The sequence below is a fragment of the Eimeria maxima genome, genomic scaffold (assembly GCF_000499605.1).
Source record: "Eimeria maxima Weybridge genomic scaffold, Emw_scaff74, whole genome shotgun sequence".
NCBI lineage: Eukaryota > Apicomplexa > Conoidasida > Eucoccidiorida > Eimeriidae > Eimeria > Eimeria maxima.
Genome location: NW_013563964.1, coordinates 26,795 through 48,387, shown reverse-complemented (window position 1 = coordinate 48,387; position 21,593 = coordinate 26,795). Strand labels below are relative to the sequence as shown.

Sequence of the window (21,593 nt, the reverse complement as noted above, 5' to 3'; positions counted from 1 at the left end):
CCTGTGGGAAGGGCAACAACACTGCTGCATGAAGCCGAGTCAAGCGAACCAAATTAGTGAAATATCCATTAAATAGAACAGTAAATTTACATGAAACTCATGAAGTAATTTAAATAAGCCCATATGGTGGAGTTGAGCCACACGCGCTCTGCGCTTCTGCCTCAGTTGCTCCGGGTGTATCCGGAAGGAACACCGCCCACCACTCATTGCAGCAAAACTCTGCGGAAAAGCAGTCGAAATTCAAATTAAACCCAGCACTACAAAATGAACTGCTTAAAGGGTTCATGCAGAGACCACCAATGTGTGGCTAAACGCTGCCCGACTCCAGTGTGCAATTTGGCTAGGATTAAGCTGCTGTGTTGCAAATTAGATCAAACTGATGGGAGAGAAGGCAGCAGAAGGAGAGAGAACCAGTAAAATACATTAAAATTATTATGAATAAACGGAGGGAAAGAAAAAATGCTTAAATGTCCCTAAAAGACAGAGGAAAAGTCTCTGTGGAGTGTCCAATGTAAACGCATTGTAGGGTGAAAAGCACTCTAAAGGGACAAAATTTGGCAGAAGTGAATGAAGGAGTTTTCCAAGCTTTCCAATAAACCAAAATGAAGGAAACGGACATTTGCACAGTCCAAAACGGGCAACGAGTATGGGGAGAAGGCTCTGAACAACCTTTTTCAGTGAATTCCTCTCCAGTCAGTTGACACCTCAACACGCAGCTCATTACGCTATTGAACTGAAATGCATGCGCAACTCAATATTGTTTAAACGCCGCCAACAACAGAAGCAGTTGCATTAGCAGCAACAGCAACAAAACAACAGCAACAACATCAGCAATAACAGTAACGGCCCGAACAGCTATGGCAGCAACAACCTAAACCTTTGCATACAACCTAATGCACATTTGAACAAGGCTACAGGCAGTAACACATTTGGCATGGTTCAAATAAGCAAAAGTGCAGAAGAAGCTAGGGAGAGCAAGTGCCTCTAAATGAGGGATTACTGCTTCTCTCTTACAGACCGGAGAAAGAAATGCCACACACACCAGGAGCGCATACTAGGGGCGCGTACTTATAAAAAATAAGAAAAAACGAAGCTGACCCATCTATTGGGCGAATTAAAGATTCGAAGAAGTGAATGCTAAGTTTCCGAACGGCTGGCTGGCGGGCTCACCCATGTTAAGTGTCGGTTTCAGTTGCGGATGTATCTCTGCCGCCGCCTCCTCCAGCCCACTTCAAGAGGATGTTTCTGCTTGCATATGATATATATAAATATGAATATGTATATTGTATGCAATACTCACTTCAATACCTGCCCAAATAAGAGAGGAAGAGTTGTTGCGTGTCTTCTATTGCACTGGTACGCTACCCATGCTCAGTTCAACATTCTTCTGCCTAATGCCTCTTTCCTGCCGAACTTCAACCAATTACAGAAGCCACCGACGTGCAGGAAATTATTTGTAAATAAATGAATGAACTTAGCGGCGAATGCCACAGACAAAAAGAAGTTCACTCACCTCCTTAATACATATACACTAAATACTAATACATTGGGGATCATTTTGCTGGCCGAATAGTCGGTTGATGCAACATGCACGTCCAGCTTAAATGGAAAGCATTGATGCATTTTAATCGTCAACTTTTGTTCGTTCTCGTTTGTGGATTTGATACAACCCCGCCTTGCACTTTCCTTCAAATTCAGTGGGTGGTATTCTTTCTGGTTTCGTTTATTTATTTTTGGGTACTTCAGAGCTTGGTGAGAAATGATGTAATTCATCAGGCTCAGTGCATTGTATCATGTAGTGTAATATGATAGAGCAGGTTTGTACCGCCTATCTGACCAAGGGAAAATGCTGGACGTTGAAGAACAACAACTGACACCCCTGAAGTGCCCTATTCATGTCAGACAAATAAGTTGGCAATGCATGCACATGGTAAGTAAGCCGTTGATCACTAAGCCATCCAGAATGAGTAAAGAAGTAACCCACTGGAACCCTTCGCACATGGAGCAAGGGCAAGTAGAAAGCACCCGTTGTACAGGTGGGAGTTAGCAGCAGTAGCATTGACCTGCAAGGACAAGACAGCGGACAATTCAGATGTTCATGCATGGCAGGGATACATGTGAAAGTGCAAATGGATAACGCAGATACTTGTGCACTTACAGCTAGCTGAAAATAGCCAATGGTTCCCTACAACTCGCACGTGTGGATATTTTGTGCAGCTGGCCTTCCTGACTGTGGGATCGACCGCGCAGAAACCTGCCATCTGTGGGACAGCCAGCCATGTTTCCGTTGGATTGCACACAGGAGAGCCATGCACAGACCACCTCTTTCGGTCTCATTTTGCCTTTAATCAGGTACCTGGTGCTCCACAGCCGCACACAACGGGCAAGTGGACAAATTGAAACAATCATTTGCTTTGTTATGCTGTGTTTGTCAAGGAGAAACAGGGGCTTTCGTGAAAACCTAGTCGCCTCCGCTACTGCGGTGCATTTGCTGCCGGAGAAAAACATCCCAAAACTGCTAATAATTTAAGCTCGAGGCGACCGTCTGTTGTTAGCCGAGGCTGAACTGTCATACTAAGAAGAAAGGAGCCAAATTCCTTTGTATTGCACTTAAACAGTCTACGTTTAAAGATCCACTTCAACCGCCCTTCCACTCCAGGCGTCCATGTGGCCACATCGGCTAAAGGAAGTGGCGCAGATGGTGGTGCAGAGATAGAAGGAAATGTTCATTCTTGTGTGTTCGTAGCAATCCGCCTTGCTGCAATTCCTGTTGCTAGGCGATTCAACCCCACATGCAAACATCAAGAAGACGTAAGGCCCAACAACCCACGATGTAGGAAAGGACAACAAACGCGAAACTAGTTACATTCACCACATTCAGCCTGTCGTAGGCAATCTGCATGAAATGATGCACTGTAAACATTTTAAGGCAGCGTTGCTGCGCTGAGCCGTGAGACAGGGCACGAAGAAGACGGCACTCGCTCTTCTTGCAACATGGCTCTGAGCCGTGGTGTTTCAAGAGAGTTCAGGAGTGGATAAGCATCAATTTGCAAGCTCTGTAGACTACTATGAATATTTCAGGCTTTCTGCCGCTCTCCGGGCCGTCAGGAACGTGCGGGAGGCAACGCGATGTAAATACGACTAAAATTGCCCGTTTTCAGAATTCACACGTTGAACTTTAATAAGGGCACCCAATAAAGAAACTCACTTCAAGTCTTTCTGCATCTGAAACTAAACTTTTCTACATTTTTCAGGTATTGTCGACTGCAGTGGCTGCAGGTGATCACGTCTTTGGGAGACGCGGTGCAGCAAACCAAATTCTCCGAAGAGAAAGCACCAGAATAACTCCAATTTGATTAAATTGAGCAGTTTGCATTGGTTGTTCAGCTCATTTTAATTGGATTCAATATGCTTCCTCCACTGAGGAGGGGAGCGCTACAAAGATCCGGTTGCCGAGATGTCCGCCACAGGATCGCTGCATGCAGGTGCTGCATTTTCGGGCAACTTCATGACGCCACCAGCAGAAAGCCGTATTTTTTGGGGTTCACTTGGCCTTATCGTCTTACATTTCAGCTCAGGTAAAGAGATTCTGCTGCTTTAGAGGTGCGGCGCGCCCTGCAGAATCAGCGTTTCCGCCTGAGCTGGCGCGGTTCACGCAGAGTTGTTGTAGGTCGTTGGGGTTTTCTCTGCTTCTCCCGTCTAGGGGAAACACCTTTAAATACATTTTATTGACAAGAAGGGGTTTATTAACGACGAAACATTCGTGAAAACGCAACCAAACTGTGCACAATAACCACCTGCCGCTCAGGAGGTACCCATGCCACACAGCAGCACCGCACAGCTCGCTCCACCTCTCCGCACTTTCGCCGCCTTCAAGGCCCCTCCTCGGTTCTAATTCGGCAGCTCTTTGCTTTGAATCCCTCTTTCTATTGCCACTGCCCCTGCACCTCGTCCGTGTGCAGCAGCAGCACCAGCAGCTCCAGGGAGCAGCACCGGGTTGGCTCCTCCTCTCCGCACGCCGCAGCCGACGACTGCCTCTGCATACGCCTGCGCATACTGAGCACGACATCTGTTGCAGCGGGGCCTTTTTCCTTATTCCCCCACACTCGACTAGCTACAGGGCACAGCAGCACGACAGCATATCCCCTGTATTGACTACAGCAACCCCCCACGAGCTCAGTAGGATCTGTACCTGTTGGATCCCTTCTCCTGAGGCTAGAGGGCTGGCTGCATCAGAGAGGGGCCTGCTGGGGTATGGGGCCCCCCTGCTGCCCCATCTCAGCGCCTAGGGGCCCTCAAAGGACGAATCAACTCTTCCTGAACTGCATCGGGGTCCCCTCCCCATCTGCAGCAGGTGGAGGGGCCCTGCGGGGCCTCGAGGCGCACACAGCTAAGGGGGGGGCCCCTGTAGAATATTGTGTCTTCGGAGGAGGGAATGAGTTCGCCGCCGGTCCCCCGTGACTCTGCTGCTTCTTTCGCCCACGTACCTCGAGGCCTCCCCGGCCACCAGCTGCACAAAGAAGGGCTGCAGCGCCAAAATTTGAATACTGACGGCAGCGTAACACAGCGAACAATCTCAGCACCCCCCGAAACCTCCTCTGCAGGGCCCTCACGACAACGGGAGGGACTCTTGGGGGGGTCCCCGGGGGAGGGTACCAATCAATCCCGAGGGCATCTGGCATCTCCGCAGCAAGACTCTTGGGTGTCTCCAGAGGAATCGTGGGCGCAGCTTCAGCTGACCCCCTCCTCAGCTAGAGCTGGGGGGGCGGCTGCTGCGAAGAACGCAGCAGCAGCAGCAGCAGCAGCAAAACAAGCGCTAGCAGAGAGTGCAGCAGCAGCAGCTGCTGCGGGGGAAGCTGCCGCAGCAGCCGCTGCAGCAGCAGCAGCAGACGCCGTGGCAGCAAAGGATGCAGCAGAACTTGTGGCTGATCTGGAGGCAGCAGATATTGGGGATAATGATTTTAATTACGTTTTCATTTTTACAAACCCAACAAGCGGAGGAAACAAGGCAGCTGCCTTCACGCGAGTTAGCATCCTCTCTGTTTGTGCTTCTGTCTCTTTGGGTCTTTCTGTGGCTTTGGGTCTCTCCCCTTAGGCGTGTGTTGCCTGTCCCACTCGGTGGCGCTCTTTGTGTCTTTTTGTTGCATCATCTTCAATATACTTCTTTGCTCTAGGCGGCTGTCCGTCTGTCTGTCTCCTTAATCGTGCTGCGGTGGGCTCTTTTGTTCTTTCGTTTTTGTTTTACGCTTGGTTTTACGTTTTTATGTGTCGTTGTTTATTTTGTGTGTTTGTTGTGTTTGTTTGTGTTGTGTTTGTGTCTTTGTTTTATTTGGTCAATTTGTTCTTGTGTGGCTTTAGATTTGACTATAATGAGCGTTTTGTTGTGAGACCGTCAGTTGAGATTTTCGCCTTTTGTTTTGTTGTTTGTGCTTTCTGTACACCAGACTGCGGTTTCGCGTTTAACTCTGCGGGAGCCTTTTAAGGTGATGGTGTTCATAAATGACATCCGAGAGGGAACAAGCGGCAGCAAGCCGGGTTTCTTGCTGTTGAAGGCAATAGCAGAAAAGGTTAGCAGCGCCAGCTGCTGCGCGACTGCTGATGAAGGGAAGGCAGACGCACAAGAGGCCCTGAAAAACAGCAGCAGCAGCGGCAGCAGCAGTAGCAGCAGTAGCAGCGCTGGCAAAGCCAACAAAACCCAAAAAACCATCCGCGTGCTTGTAGCAGGAGGAGATGGCACTGTTATGTGGTGCTTAGAAGAAATGGAAAAGACAGGAGTTCTCGGCAATGTATGTGCAGTAGGAGTTGTACCCTATGGCACAGGTATGCCGCATCTAAGTTGTAGGTTTAGGGTTTGGCATTGAGGGTGGCAGACTGACGTTCAGCTGCAAGGAACTATCTGTTTCGCTGTGGCACTGGTGAAACCGCAGAGCTAGCTCGCAAAGCAGTTGCCATAAGCAATTGGCATTAGGGTTTAGGGCTAGGATTCTTTGTTTTTGCCATGCTGCAGGTAATGATTTCGCCAACGCTTTTGGGTGGCGGCCTTTCAACGCAGCGAATCCTTTCGACTCCTCATTGCACACGTGAGCTGTTACTGTATTCGGACGGGCTCTAGGGCTTATGCTTTACTGAAGGGATTTATCCTCCTTCCAGCGATCACCGCTGGACATGTGCTGATGCATCTGCTCCCTTGACCTTTGCAGCTGGAGCAGCACAAGCATTGGCAGCAGTAGCAACACTACCAGAATTAGCCGCGTTAGCAGTCGCAGCACATGCAATAGCAGCATTAGCAGCAGGACCATCAGCAGCAACAACACTAGCAACAATAACAGCGCAAGAGGCAGCGACATAAACAGCAGGATTAGCAGCAGCAGGATTAGCAGCACCATGGTTGCTGTGTTGTGCCTTGCTGTGCTTTGATAGGCTGCGCAGCATTGTGGAGCACAGCATGAGGGCTCGAGTGGTTTTTCATGACTTGTGGTCTGTGACTGTCTCTCTACGGCCTGGTGGTCACTTCAGCAGAATCAATCCACATACCAGAAAGAAAGTAAGCCAAACCGTAAACCCTAAACCCTTTGTGTTACCACAAGGCACGACAGCAGCGACAGCATGTCGGGGCTTGACGCCCCTAGAAGCTGTTTCTTCAGTCCAAAGAGCAGCAGATAAGATGTCTATTTCCAAGACGATGCAAATGAGAGCCCTTGAGGGTTTAGGGTCTATGGTGGGAACAAGCGATCCTACAGCTGTTGCCGTGTGCTCGTCTTGGGCCTGTTTAGGGTCAACGGTTGGGTTCTTCCGGCCGTGGGTTTCGTCCTTGAGGCTCCCGGTTAAGGGGTTTTTTGTTTAGGGCGTAGGGTTTAAGGTTTTGGGGTTTGTTCACAGGAAGTGGTGGAAAGAGGAGGAGAGCCTGTGCGGCAGTTGTCCTTCACAATGAGCAATTACTTTAGTATGGGAGTTGAAAGCCGCATAGGGAGGGGGTTCGACAGACACCGCACTAAATCGCAGGTTTTCAACAAAATGGTAACCCCAATAAAGAATAAACCCTAAGCCCTAATAAGGATATTATTCTCTCCCTTCGCCTCCGTTTGTTTCGCTCTCTCTGTTCCTGCCTCCCCTTGCTTTTGCCGATGTTTACTTGGCCCCACGGTTGCCAACAGTCAACACGGACACCCACTGAGTCTCTGGCTGGTGTTGCTGCGACTGGTGCTGCTGCAACTGCTGCTGTTGCTGCTCCTGCTGCTACTGTTCTCCTTTTTCAGCGTTTGCGTTTTCTGTTGTTGCCACGGCTTTTTACTTTCAGCGTTACGGTATTGAGGGCTTTAAGAAAACCTTCCTGACTAGGACAAAAAGCATCAACGACATTATGCTAAACTTGCGCGTACACCCCAACTCCCCACAGGAAGAAATCCTCTGCACTACCGACAAGTCGAAGGCCAAACACGAACACATTCCTCTCCTTAAAAGTAAGCAAGTACATTTAAAGCGAATCAGGAACAAATTCACAAATAATTGAGGGGAGGAAGTAAGCACATGCCCGTTCTTTGAGTCCCCACTAACTCTGTTTATTTGCTCTGTTTAAAGTTTAATTGTTTGTTAGCGTTTAAGATAACCCCTAAACCCTAAAAATAAACTATAAACATATTAGCAAGTAAAGTTTAAACACCCGTTTGTTAGTTAGGATGGCTGAAGACTGGCTGCCTATTGCATGCGTTGACTGGTTGTAGAGACGGCGTCTTTGGTTCTGCTTAACATTCCAAGCTTCAGCGGAGGAAATGACATTTGGGGGCCTTCTCGAAAATTGGCAACAACACAGTCAAGCAAACAAAAGCAAAAGGAAGCAAAGGTATTAAAAGAGCAGCAGCAACAAGACAAACACAAGCCAGTACTATCCATATACAACCTGCTGCAGCTCCACCTGCTACGCTAGTTGCTGCTTTAGCTGCTCCTCTGGCTACTGCTGTGGCTGCTGCTGTATGTACTGCTGTACCTGCTGCTGCTGCTGTTTTGCATACAGGCGCTGTTGCAAGTGCCTCAGCAGATGGGCGATGAGCGGCTGGAGTTTATGACGTTTCGGAGCGTCCCTTCGATGGGAATGGAGTTTGTAAGTTTTTGAAATATTTTTTTCTCTTGAGGATTATTATTTCATGTTCCAGTAAAGCATGGAACAGTCAATGGAACATATTCAGATAATATTCTATTTGCTTATGTGCATTTAAGTGTCTAATGCATTTGTTTTGTCCTCAGCTGGTGCGCGGGAGGGGCTCGAGGCTACACAGCGGGGGAGGGCCTTGGGATATATCATTTAGGCCCCTGGATGAGGGGACCCGAGTCTACTTTCAGGTAATATGTTTGTCTTGTTAGCGTCAAATTAAAGTGTTTTGTTTGTTTCGTGTATTGCCCTGTCATGTTTGTCATCTGCTGCCAATTTGCATCCATTAAGTATAATCTCGTTATATTTAGGGTTTATGGTTTTGCTCTATATGCTTAAATAACTGCGTTTATTATCGCCGGCAGATTTGCAGCGGTTTTGTGTTTTGGTGGTTTGGGGTTTACAGACAGACGGGGAGTATTACCAGCTGAGTTTGCCTTCTTCTGTCTCCGTTTCTCATAATAGAAGGGTCCAGGTCCTGTCGTTAACCCCCGAGAGGGAGACAAACAAATCCTAAACACTAAACACCAAAGTATCCTTTCCATTTGAAACACACGCAAAACTGAACCCATGCCAATCATGAAAGGCACAAAGGCAAGGGCTCCAAGCCCAAGCCCCAAATCTCCTCAGGTAGGAAGGCAGCCCCAAAAGGGACAAGCGTGCATGACGCATGCATGAGGGCGCCTCCACGCACGCACTTGTAGATGCATACATGCATGCATGCATGGATCTACGATCCATGTATCGTAGATGCATGCATGCATGCATGCATGCATGTATGGATCTACGATACTCTCTTTCTTGTTTGTTGGCTTAGCGCCACGGACAGACAGCGGCCTGTTGCACATTGGGGTACATGTTGTCTCTTCGGCTGCTGCATGCATAGACGGCTGAAAGGCTAGAGCGCAGCGGTGTTTGAGTTGTATGCACACTGCACGCACTCGGTAGTTCCTTGCAGCGCGGGAAGACCCCAGATACGCAGGTCTCCCTCCCCCTTAGCAGCTTAGCCTTTGCTACCTACACAACCTACGGCTAGCAAGAATACACATGCATTCTGCTAGTTGAACATATGTATATGTGCAACTATATGCATATGTGCAACCAGCTGTGGTCATCTGCAGGGGCATGCTTGTGGCTAGCTGCAGAGACGCCTCTAGGGCTAGCTGCGCACTCATGTTAGCTGCACATAAATGTGTGGATAGCTGCAAACACAGAAACATGGCTCGCTGCAGAGGAGCGTTTGCTTTGCTCTATTGCACACAAAGTCCCATGGCTAGCTGGTGGCACCTCGCCCACAGCTAGCTGTTGAACCCAGGTAGCTGTTTAACCCCTCGATATAGCTAGATGGAGGTAGCCAGTCGGAGGAAGCCAGCTGGAGGTAGCTCGCTGGAGATACAACCGTCTATTTTATAACACCCATCACCCTATCAATCCCCGCATTGTATACAACACAGAGCCGGGGTTTGATTTAAGGTTTCTGCTGTGACCTGTACTTCCTTGAAGTCAGAATCTCACGATGGCCCATTCATTCTGTCGGGGCCCTTTCAAGTGTATGTAAAGATGTGCATGCCACACACAGCACCACTGCCCTGTCCTTTCCTTCTCACGTTGCTGCTTCCTTTCAAGGTCCCCGCCTGTGCAATAAAACCTGGGGTCCCCGAGGGGGCCCCAAACGATATACTCCCCTACAGCCACACCGCTGGCCTACATACTAGGAAGGGACTTTGCAGGCCTCTATGTCAGCGACAAAAGGCGTTGGGATCCCATATTTCCCCTGAGGGCCCCAAGGTGGCAAGGGAAGGACAGGACTTGAGAGTACCACAAGGGGGGATACTGAGGCCATTAGGCGGGCTAGTGTTGCGGGAGGGGCCCCAACGCTCATCTTGCGTTCTAAAGCTTGATTTGCATGTCTTTACAAACCTAACTGAATCAAAGAGCGACAGACATGCTCATGAAACTGCTGTTGCTGGGGGCCCCCTGGCACCGCTCGGGCGGCAGGCCAGGGTCGGCTGGGCGGGGGCCCCTGCGCTCCGCAACGAGCTCTATGTACACTACAGGTGCTTAATATATTTACTGAAGCCTCTCAATAAAGAGTTAAAGTGATCTTGTGCTATAAGCGGCTTTCTATCTCCCTTTTGAAGTGTCCGCCGGTCCTTCTTCGCGGCGGGCCGCTGCTACTGCTGCTCCTGCTGCGGAGTCGCCGCAGCTGCTGCTGCTCTTGCTCTGTTGCTGCTGCTTGTACACTCAAAGTAGGTTTTCTGGTGTATGCACATCTCAAGAGAGTCTGGAGCAGGCCCCCCCTGAGGCGGCGCCTCAGACGCCTCCATGGATATCCCGGGGGCCCCGCCGTCTTCAGGGGCCCCCCCGTTAGCTGCTGCGGCTTTGAGTGCACCGAGGTCTGAAGCAGACAGCAGCGATGGAGCAGCAGCGGCAGCGGCAGCAGCGGAGGGTACGGTTGGTCTTCCGCGGGTGCTGCAGTGGCTGATCCCGCCAGAGTTAAGGAATTGGCTGGAGGAGGAGTTGAATGGTTACTCTGTTTTCTTCAAGACAACCTCTTCTTTTCCCTCTGCCTTGCCGGGGCTCTCTCCTTGGGAGGGGTCCCCTGGGGGCCCCAGTGGGGGCCCTGTCGACCTCGACTTGTCCCGCCGCGGTGGCAGCACATCAGATCCCCTGTACCCTCTGCAGGATGCCGTCAGAGCACAGCTATCGTTGCTAGCAGGGGATGCTTGGGAGGTTCTGGGGGCTCCCCGGTTGACTGACGCAGAAGAAAAGGTAATGGGGGGGCCCAGGGCCGGCCCAATTGAGGAGGTGTGCTTTGGGGGGCCCTCGGATATCTTCAGCTCGCCTCAATCGGAACTGCGGCAAATACAGGGGGAGCCGCGGCAGCAGCTGTCTTCAGGGGAGGCAAGCGGCCTGCTGCAGTGTCTGCTGCCGCTAGCAGCAGCAAACCTCTGCAGCGCTGCAACCGCTCAACAGGATGAGCAGCAGCAGCAGGAAGCAGCAACGGCCACAAGCGTATTTTCGCTGCTCCCGCAGCCAGCGCCGGATAAGGTGGAGAGGCTGCAGCGGGTTTCTTCTTCTGCAGCAGCATCAGATGGAGGAGACAAAAAAGAAGGCAAAGCAAAGGCAGCAACACTCAAGGAGGAAAAGGGTCTCCCTGGATGCAGCGGGCTGCTGCAGACTCTTCAGGGTCAAACCTCAGGCACAGAAGCAGCAGCAGCAGCAGGCGAAGATGGGAAGCAAGAAGGGATGCAAGGCCGAAAGCGGCAGCAGCTGCTGCAACAAATACTCAGCAGCCGGGAGCAGCTGCTGCAGCTGGCGAAGCAGGCAGAGTCAGAGGCTGCAGCCGCAGCAGCAGCTGCAGCACAGCCTATAGAGGCCATCACAGGCGTCGAGCTGGAGCAGATGAAGCAGCAGCAACAGCAGCAGCAACAGCAGCAGCAACAGCAGCAGGTAGCGTTGAAGCAGCGGATGAGAGCTGAATTACGGCGGGGTGCACTGGCAGCATATGATTTGTTTTGTTTAGAAACCGCAGAAAAGAAAGAACTAGAAAAAACAACAGATACTGCCGAGACACCAGGAGACAGTCGCCCTGAGGAACAGCCGGACCTAGCACCATCTGAGCAACAGCAACAGCACCAACAGCAACAGCAGCAGCAGCAGCAGCAGGAAGAGGGTCCTGCTGCAGCAGCACCACCACCAGCTACGATAGCCACTTCTTTGGATTTGCTGTTGCCTCTTGCGGCTCTGCCTGGAGGGGTTGTAGAGCCCATCGCCAGTTCTCTTTTTGCTGCAGGAGACTTGGAGGCTGGGCCCCTTCCTCCTCCCTCCTCGCCTGTCTCCATCGCATCTGAAGACCCTGATGAGCAGCAGCAGCAGTTCAAGGGGCATGCATTGAAGCAGGATCCGCGGGCGCTGCAGCAGCTCTCGTTTGACGGTAGACGCAGCGCCTTTGTCGTCTCCCTGTCGCAGTCCAGCAGCGGCAACAGCAGCAGCAGTGGAGTGGTGCGTCGGCGAAAGGTGTTCTCGTGTCTTTGTCGCAGCCGCCAGAAGACAGCAGCAGTAGCAGCAAAATACTTGCAGCTGCGGCAGCGGATGGAGCTGCTGCCTGAGGAGACGGCTGCTGCTGCCGTCCTCTCAGAAGAGGGAATAACCGACGAGGAGACACCAGCTGCTGCTGCGGCACCTGCTGCTGATCCCCCAGCAGCAGCTGGAGACAGGGCTGCAGCAACGAGACGCTGCAGCAGCAGCAGCGCCAGCCGGTGCAGCGGCACGGGGGAATTGCTGCAGGAGGTGCGTGCTAGGCTGCAGCTGCATCTGCTGCGGCAGCAGCGGCAGGCGCTACAGCAGCAGCGAGACCGTTTTTATCGTGCTGCTGATGAGGGCTGTTGGGTTACTGGAGACACTCCTGTCTTGGGGGCCCCTTACCCTCTCAATAGCTTCCCATGGCTCCACCACCTTGGAGCACCTCCTCCAGGTGTCCGCGTGGGTGGGGCCCCGGGGCCCACCGACGCAGCAGCAGAGGTGGATCCGCCTGCTCCTGCTGTGGCACCTGTTGCTGCTGTTCCAGTACCAGCAGCAGCAGGAAAGAACGGGGGCCCGAAGGGAAGAGGTGGCAGCAGGTCGGCGTTTGTTTTGGGGGACTCAGCACGAGGGCCCCCCCCTGTGGCTGCATGCGTGGTTGCAGACACCGGAGACGAGGTCTCACAGCCAACGGTTGCGAAGGGGTCCGCACCAGCAGCTGCTGCAGCGGCAGTTGCGGCTGCTGCAACTGCAGCAGCAGCAGCAGCAGCAGTAGCAATAGATGTGGGGGGCGTTTCTGCCTACAGCGGAGCAGCAGGGGCCACTGAAACCGATGACAAACCCTTCCACGGAGATCCCCCTGACGCCAAGCCTTGGCCCAGGGCCCCGGTCTCCAGGGCCCCCTACATGTGTTACCCTGTGGATGCCCCTTTTGGTGGGGGCCCCACTGCAGGGGGCCCCTCCGCAGAGGGAGGGGGCCCTAAGGATGGCGCTGATGAGGCTCTCAGACACAGAGAGGGGCCCACCAACCCGTCGGAAGCTGCCGCCGAGGGGCCTCCTTCCACAGGCTGGGCTGTTGAAGCAGCGGCTGATTCAGCAGCAGCAGCAGATTCAGCAGCAGGAGCAGCAGATTCGGCAGCACAACAACCTTCAGCGGGGGAAGCAGCAGTAGCAGGAGCGGGAGGCAAACGAGGCAGTGCGTTCGAGGGGGGTGCGCCCAGCACCGACAGTAACAGAAGCAGCAGCAGCAGCGGCAGCGGGTGCAGCAGCAGGCCACGAGAAGGCGGCTGTGCTCCTCGTATGGGCGAGGCCTCAGGGGGCACCCCTTGGGCTGTACGCGTAGTTAGAAGGCAAAAAGGAGACGTTTGGCAGCTGCGGATGGTGCGTTGTTGCAGCACCAACAGCAGCAAAGTGTTGGCCTTTCATCGGGCCGCTGTCCTTCTTTCTTGGTGTTTTGTTGCTGCCTCTCGTGTTGTTTCCCGTTATGTCTGTTTCCATTTTTGTCTCCTTTGTCTCAATTTTGCCTCGACCCTTAACTCTTGGTCTTTCTCCCCTGATCTTTCTCTGTGTCTGTATCTGTCTTTAGCCCCCTCTTTCGCTCTCTCTTTTTCTGTCCTTTCCTCCGTCTTTGTCTCTGTCTCTCTCTCTCTGCCTCTCGCTCTCTCTCTCTGTCTCGTCTTTCTCTGTACCACTGTCCTTGCCTTTGCTGTGTCTGTTTTGGTTTGTTGCCGAATGATAATAAATGCTGTCTCCTTTCGGCCTCACTTCTGGTGTTTATTTTTCTTCCCTTTTAACTTTTTCTCAGGCGGCGGCATTGCTGACACGTGGCTGCGAAAACTTGAAGGAGGAAAAGGCTTCTTCGTCTCCTCTTCCTCATCATTCTTCTTTTTCTTCTTCTTCGCCTCCTCATCATTCTGTTTCTTCATCTTCTGCTGCTGCTGCTCCTCCTCCCCCTCCTACTCATTCTTTCTCATCATCATCTTCTTCTTATTCTTCTTCTCCTTCATCGTCTTCATCTTCATCCTCTTCATCTTCGTCATCATCATCAACTTCACCATCATCTTCTTCATCTTCAGCTTCAGCTGCCTCTTCTTCTCCTCTTCCTCTTCCGGCTCCTTCCCCTTGTCCCTTAACTACCTCATCGTCTTCATCTTCATCTTCTTCTCCTTCTTCATCTTCTCCATCTTCTTCATCTTCGTCTTCTTCTGCTTCATCTTCATGCTCTGACGAGAGCGCCTTAGTTGACTTCCTGCTCTTCTACGACTCGCAAATAAATCGCGTAGGACCCCGCCACGCTCAACTGCTGCTGCTGTTGCTGTTCCTGTTGCTGCTGTTCCTGCTGCTGTTGTTGTTCTAGTGGCTTGCTGCTGTTGGTCGTGTTGGGACGGTTTCGCAGGGAGTCTGACTGCGTATGTTGCGTGTTGCGCCGTTGCTGCTGCTGCAGGATGCTGCTGTGAAGGCCTTACAGGGCCTGCGGCCTCCAGTACCGGTTTCTTACGGGGTGACATCAGACACAGAGAGGAAGAAGGAGCTGCGCCTGCTCTATGATGTGCTGCTGGAGCCCACATTTGCTGTTCAGGCAGATGATGTAAGCCTGCTGCTACTGCTGCTCCTCCTGCATGTGCTGCGCTTGCTGTTGCTGCTGCTCTTGCCGCTGCTGCCGTTGCTTCGGCCGCAAATGACCCCCTTGCTTGCCTCTCCCCCGCTGCCGCCACAGCTGCGTTGAAAGCGGCTGCTGCTGTCAGTGCTGTTACTGCTCTAGCTGAAGCCGCTGCTGCTACTGCTAGCATGTTTGCGGCTGTAAGTACTGATGCTGCTGCTGTTCCTGCAATTGCTGCTGCTGTTGCAACTCTTGCTGCTGCAAATGCGCAGAAAATGGTGCGAGTCCGCGATGCGGTTATTAACATTTTTGATTTCCCGGAGTTGTACATTATGGTAAGGCTGTCTCTTTTCCATACTGTCTCCTGCCTTTTCTGCTTTTCGCTTCTCGTGGTTGTAACTCTTTTTCTCCTGTCCTCGCTCACTTCCCCTTCTCGTGTTTCCTTCCGCTTTCCTGTCCCTCCTCGTCTCCCCTTTGTAACAGTCCGTCTCTATTGGATCTTATTGTCCTTCTTCGTTCTTTCTGTCTCACTTTGCGTTTAATATGCCTCTCTGTTTTGTCGGTATCATTTTGTATCTTTGTCTTGTTCATTCTTTCCGTCTCTGTGCTGTGTCTGTGGCATCTGTCTCTGTGTGTGCCTAGTGCCCCGCTGAATTGATGCTCTTTTCGTGGTTATTGCGGCTAGTGCTGCTGCTGTAAGGTGTGTCTGCTGTTGCTGCCGCTTGTGGTGCAGCTGCATTGTCTGCTGACTTGGGACTTGCGGCTGCTGTGTCTCTCCAACTTCCTCTGTTGGGTCTGCGGCTACTCCAACGACGTCTCTTCTGTGAGTTGGGTACTGCTGTTGCGGTTGTTGCTGCTGCTGTTGTTGTTGCTGTTGTTGCTGCGGTTGTTGCTACTGCTGTTGCTGCTGATGTAGCAACTTCGCCAGCGTCGTGTCTTCAAGTACACACGGTTAGTGGGGTGTTGTGTTGTGTGGCAGTGGCTGGCTTCTCCCGTGGATCCTTCTGTTACTTCTTATCTGATTAATTTAGCAAATACCTTCCACGACCGCCTTGGTGCTGCAGCAGCAGACACGGGAGCACGAGAGCTGCCAGCAGAAGAGGCCGCGCTGCTGCAGCGCAACCGCATGCTGCTGCAACTCTACATGGCTCAGGATCAGAAAGAGCAAACGCCTGCTGGTGCTAACGCAGCAGCTACCCACCTTTCATCCAGCCAGGAACCTACACCCACTGCTACTACTGCAGCTGCGAATGCAGCAGCAGCAGCAGCGGCAGGAGCAGCAGCGAGCCCTCGCCTTTCTGGGGGAACCCTTTCTGGAGGGCCCCCTTCCGAGTCGGGAGCGGGAGGGGGCCCCGCTTCTGCTGCTGCTCCTGCTGCTCCTGCTGCTGCTGCTGCAGGCTACAAGGAGGAGCTGCTGCAGGTGGCAGGGGTTGGCTTGGTGGACTTTACTCTCCCCGACGGAGTCAAATTCGATAAGAGCAAACTGGCCTTCCGCTGTCTCTGGCGAGAAGGCACAGCGCCTGTACGGCAGCAGCAGCAGATGATACTGCAGCAGCAACTGCAGCAGCAGCAGGGCATGGCCTCACCGAAGACTCCGGCAGCGTCAGGGGGAGCGACCAAGTGGGCAGGGGGTCCCTCACTTAGTAGCAGTGGCTTCAAGCAGCAGACGCTGCAGCAGCAAAACCGCAGCAGGACATTCAGCTGCCGCAAATACGGCCTCTACCAAAGCAAAATCTTAGCGCTACAGGTAACCCTTCTGCTGCTGTCGCTGTTGCTGTTTTGCTGCCAGGGGAGAGTTGTGAAAGGTTACAGGCAATATCGGGGTGTACATAGGAAGGATGTGTTTTGTTTCTTTGTTTCCTTTTTGTCTGCTTCTTCGTTGTTTTCTTTTGTTATCTTCTTAAAATAGAATCTGCAGTGAGCTGTTTGTGGTTTCTTTGGTGTGTCTGCCAGTGTGCTGTTCCAGTCTGCTTGGGTTGCTGCATTATTTCTATTTACCCCATGTAGTAGTGGCGAGCAGAAGCTGCTGCTGTTTCCGTGTTTGCTGCTACTATTGCTGTTTCTGCCGCTGCTGCTGTTGTTGCTGCTGCAGGCACGATTAGCTTCTGAGTTACTGATCCCGCAGCCGCCTGCGCCTTCCCGCAGCCGCATCCCGGCCTTGCCGGCAGTTGTCTTTGGCCTGCTGCCTCTGCCAGAACCAATGGAATCGGCTGTACAGGCAGTCGAGGGGGTTCCTCTAGATCCTGGGGATCGATTGCTCCGCAAGCAGCGGTGGCAGCTGCTCCTGCAGCAAGGAGGCTGGAGAGGAGGCTGCCCCCACCCGCACTTCGCTGAAGCTGCTGCAGATGCTGCAGAGGCCCTTGTAGGGGATCCTGCTGGACAACCGCGAAACAATAACAAAAGAAAAAGACATACAAGCGCACCCCCCAAATCTGGAACCAACCAGCAACAACAGCAACAGCAGCAACAACAGCAACAGCAGCAACAGCAACAACAGCAACAACAGCAACAGCAGGAAATAGCTCCTGTGGGCTCGAATATGGGCTCAGACGATGCCAATTCTGTGCTTTCCTCCATCCCTAATGAACATGCTGCCGCTCCTACCTGGGCGGGAGGGCCATGCATGCCCTCGGTGGGGCCGCCGGGGGGCCCAGCCCCAGGGGCCCCTGTGGGCCCCTTGGACTGTGGGGCCTGTTGGGTGCTGCAGCCTATGGACAGCACGGAGGGTGCAACTGCAGCAGCAGGAGCAGCAGGAGCAGCAGCGCCTAGTGCTGCTTCCGTTGCTGCCTTAGGGTCTCGTTCTCTGTTGAGTTGTGTGTGGGAGGAAAATGCCAACCGCTGGAGGGTGACTGTGGGAGAGGCAGAGGAAGTACGGCCCTGCAGCACAGGGGCCCCGCACGCAGCGGAGGGAGGACCTGCGGTGCCCCCGGGGGCCACCGGGGGCACTGGTGCCCCTTCTGTGCGCTGCCGTGTAAAGAGAAGCTGCTTTTTTTACTCCGCTGCTGATGGCATGAAGAGGAAAGGAGCACTGCTGCTGGCTCGCCGCTGGGCTGCCTGCCAGATGCTGCTAGGGGAGCAGCTCTGTGTCTTGGGGGCCCCTGTACAGGGTACAGAGACAGCTATGGAATTCTTGCAAAGGGCCCCCTGGCTGTGGACTGCTGCTGACGAGGGGGACGTCGCAACTCTTACGAGGCTGGGGCCCCAGCAACTGCATGCAGTCGCCCTTAACGCAGAGGCAGAAGGAGCAGCAGGCTTCCCCGCAGCAGCAGCTGCTGCTGCCGTTGCTGCCGGTGCTTCTGCTTCAGTCGCTCCCGATACAGCGCGGCTTCCCCCCAACAGCCAAGGCGCTGCATCGCACTTTCAGTTTAGCGCTACCTCGGAGGGTACGGGGGCCCCTGGGACTGCGGCGCCCCCAGGGGCCACTCATGTTTCCGGTTCGGAGAACCCTGCCTGGGGAGAGTGGAGCAGTTCGCAGAGTTGCATGCAGCAGGGGCCCTCCTTTGGGTCTGTGGGAGCCCCCTGGGCCCCCCCCGTGGCGGACGGAGGAGGGGAGGAGAGCGGCGGGGGCGGCCCCTGTGGGCCCCCCACAGGTTCTGGGAAGAAGGGGAAGCAGAGGATACGGCCGCCGCGTCCTGTGCCACCCTTAGATGGAGCAGCAGCAGAAAGGCAGCGGTCTCAAAAAGCTGCTGCTGCTCGGGTGCGGTGGATGCGTTATCGGCTGCAGCAGGGAGCAGCAGATGCTCAGCAGCAAAACTCCACAATTGCTGCTTTAAGTGAGAAGCCCAACGTACACCGCAACATATTCAACTCTATCCCTGCCTTCTTCCCCATGTAAAACCATATACACCGGCATTGCTGCTAATGAGGCACCTGCTGGTGCTCCGGTTGCTGGTGCTGCATCCCTGGCTACTGCACCGGCAGCTGCTGCACCTTCAACAGCAGCCTCTGCAGAGGCTGCTGCACTTGTTGTCGCTGCTGCTGCAGTTGGTGCGGCTGCAGCCGCTCCAGCAGCTGCTGTACAAAGGCAGGAACACGGTGTTGGCGTGCATGGAGGCGCGTAGATATGCTAGTGGGGGGAGGGAGTTTTTCGTCTTTTTTTTCCTCGCTCGTGTGTCTCCCCTTTAAGCTATTATTCTGCTATTATTATTCCCCTCATTGCGCTTTGCATGCATGACCACTAAACGGACAGCCACATAGTACACGCACATCTGTTTCTGCGCATATCTGTCTAGATCTATATACATATTTACATTTGCACATCTTTAGATATCTGTTTGCACTTATATATACATTTATATCTATGCCCATTTCTACGTATATATATGTGTGTATCTTTCCACGTACAGTAATATATTGACATATATGTATGTATTTCCTGCCATATTTATATATGCATGCACATCTATATTGGGATTTATATGCGCATGAGTGGAGCGCGCAGCAACAGAAGCAGCAGCAGCAGCAGCTGCTGCTGCAGCGCAGCAGTAGCAGTCACACGCGGAGCGCACGTATGCGAGATCATCACGCTTGTGGGTTTTTGCGTATTGTTGCTTCTTTTGTCCTTTGCTCCTTCCTTTCTTCTTGACACTCTCTGTCGCAACAGCGGGGCCGCTTCGGCGGCGAGCTGGAGTGACACCGGAAGCATTTCAGCAAGAGGCGGGGACTTCACCCTGCAGGAGCAGCAGCATGAATAGCTGCTGCTGCTGCCTCTACTGCTGCTGCTGCAGCGGTGCGACAATTCCGCCGTTGATGGCTGCTGCTTTCAATTTGTGAACTGTGGGCGAGGGCAGCGTCTTCAGCTTACGCTGTGTGGGGCGAAGGGGCAGGGTTGGCCCAACCTAATCCCTAGACCCCAAACCCTCATTTCAGTTTCGCACACTTGTGCTGACGAGCAGTTCCTTCTTTTCCTTTGTCTGCAGATGTTATAGGTGCAATATTATGGGCTTCCAGGGGGCTCTTTGTTGCTGCTGCAGCCTTTTGTCTTGCTAGTTACATTGCAGCACCAGGTGCTGCAGCAGTTTGCACCAGAGAAGCAGGGAAAAAAGAAGCACAGAGGTGCAGGTACACCGGAGAGGACTGGTCGATTTGCCTCTTGACTCGCAGCCCTAGGCCATTCCTCCCACCCAGCTTCACACGATAAACCTTGACAATGCCTGTAAACCTTAAACCGCCACGCCAGCCTGGTCAGGGTCAGCCAGCACCTCTTTGCCAACTTCTTGCCCTTAGGCCCTATGATCTAGCTCTTAAGCTCCCTAGCCAGTTAGTTAGCTACCCAGCTAGCTGTTGCTGGCTGGGCGCTACTTGCCACAAGCGTGGCGAACGCCAGTGTGCATCTCTCCAGACGCCTTAGAGAGGTATTGCGCTTTGGCTGGGGCCCCTGCGGGGGTTTAGACGGGCGCCTCGGGGGGAGGGGGGGAAGAAATTTTAAGGTTGCCTTTGCGGAGTTTAAGGAGGCTGGGTGGCCACTGCTGGAGATTGAAGGGATATCGTCTACTGCGTTGCTTTTCCTCGTCCCCCTGTGCGTTCCTCCTGGGAGTGCCTTCACCTCCCTGGGTGCATAATATGCATACATATATGTATGCATATATGTATGTACATACAATATGTATCATATATCTGCAGATCGATATTGATATACTGACCTATGTATTGGTGCAGTAATATTTAGAGGTATGCTTAAACCACGAGCTGGGTTTCGCATATCTTCTTGAGCATTCCGACTCTGTGCACCTTTTGTTGGTGTTCTTGGTGGTGTTTTTCTATGTTTACAATTATAGTGTTCTTCGGTGTCTTGCTGTTGGCATCGACAGGGGTCTAGTGTGTAAGGTATGTGTAGGGCTGAAGTATGAAGTGTATACTATCATGTTTCCCTGCCGTATCCTCAGTATGTGTACTTTGATTTGGAGCTTTTTCAGTGGTAGAGCAGACAAATCCGCGGAAATGTCTTGGATGCCTCTGGGGCCGGGTGGGCCGATCTCCTCTCATCCCCTCCCATTTTGATCTCTCTATTGTTTTATTAAAATGACTTAAACTTTATGGTTTTGGTTTTCAATTTATTTCAAATATACATATACTCCAAATCCGGCAGGGCCACACCGGTCGCTGCAGGCGCGAGGTCACGCCACCGGCTTCCTTCTGTCCATTTGCAGTGAGTTGGGCTGTACATACGCCTCCTCCCGGCCCCCATTGAATCCTTCTTAGCAGATGTATAAAAGTGAAGCATAAATATTCAACTATTATCGGGAATAAGAAGCGCAAACAAGAGAAAGGAAGACGGCCTTCACCGCCGTAGGCCGCAGGCGCCGCGAGGATCCGCCAGGGGCCCAGGGGGCTCCTGCTGTGTATGTGCAGCTCTTCTGTGCAGATCTGCAAAAATAATCCAAGAATGTTAAATTATTATTCATAAAAAAGGGTAAAAAGAATACTTGGACCCCTCATCTCCCCGTTCCCAGCAGGCCGCATGTACTCCGACCGCTGCTCTAACTCAATTGAGACAGGTGTGCCTCCTGGGCTGTCTATACACCGCACGCCTGCTGATCTTCTCCGCCTCTTTGAGGGCAGCTTCAAAGAATCATCATCTCTCCTTATTCCCCTGCCTCTGCCTCCTCATGCCTCCCCAATGACAGCGCTGGTCGCCCAACGGGAGCGAGGGACCTTTGGCTCTACGAACACCTTCTGTGCTGTTCGTGCAGCATAAGTTCAGTCTTCTACTTCTTGCAACTTACAATAAGCAAGGAAGACTCAATAAGCACAAGACAGGGGGGGGGCAGGGGGTTTCTTTACTCAATAACACAGTGTACGGCGCCTCCAGAAACCTAATGAAAT

The 21,593-nt window shown here is 52.7% G+C and overlaps 4 protein-coding genes across 4 annotated transcripts; 3 read left to right on the top strand and 1 right to left on the bottom strand.

Moving 5' to 3' along the window:
* Positions 1-4,435: 4,435 nt before the first annotated feature.
* EMWEY_00010830 (diacylglycerol kinase, putative) lies at positions 4,436-8,663 on the top strand (the record flags this gene model as incomplete). Its single annotated transcript, XM_013478873.1, has 10 exons — positions 4,436-5,026; positions 5,445-5,820; positions 6,008-6,080; positions 6,421-6,544; positions 6,880-6,943; positions 7,257-7,460; positions 7,722-7,840; positions 8,012-8,098; positions 8,242-8,337; positions 8,553-8,663. 10 exons carry the CDS (start codon positions 4,436-4,438, stop codon positions 8,661-8,663), a joined length of 1,845 nt encoding a protein of 614 aa, XP_013334327.1.
* Positions 8,664-10,471: 1,808 nt separating this feature from the next.
* Positions 10,472-13,904, top strand: EMWEY_00010820 (hypothetical protein, conserved; the record flags this gene model as incomplete). The annotated part of the gene is made up of 2 exons (XM_013478872.1): positions 10,472-13,501; positions 13,755-13,904. The coding sequence occupies 2 exons, from the start codon at positions 10,472-10,474 to the stop codon at positions 13,902-13,904; spliced, it is 3,180 nt and encodes a 1,059-aa protein (XP_013334326.1).
* Positions 13,905-14,155: 251 nt separating this feature from the next.
* EMWEY_00010810 (hypothetical protein) lies at positions 14,156-14,958 on the bottom strand (the record flags this gene model as incomplete). The annotated part of the gene is made up of 2 exons (XM_013478871.1): positions 14,156-14,425; positions 14,635-14,958. The coding sequence occupies 2 exons, from the start codon at positions 14,956-14,958 to the stop codon at positions 14,156-14,158; spliced, it is 594 nt and encodes a 197-aa protein (XP_013334325.1).
* Positions 14,959-15,043: 85 nt separating this feature from the next.
* Positions 15,044-18,603, top strand: EMWEY_00010800 (hypothetical protein, conserved; the record flags this gene model as incomplete). The annotated part of the gene is made up of 3 exons (XM_013478870.1): positions 15,044-15,103; positions 15,748-16,515; positions 16,861-18,603. 3 exons carry the CDS (start codon positions 15,044-15,046, stop codon positions 18,601-18,603), a joined length of 2,571 nt encoding a protein of 856 aa, XP_013334324.1.
* Between the last annotated feature and the right edge of the window lie 2,990 nt (positions 18,604-21,593).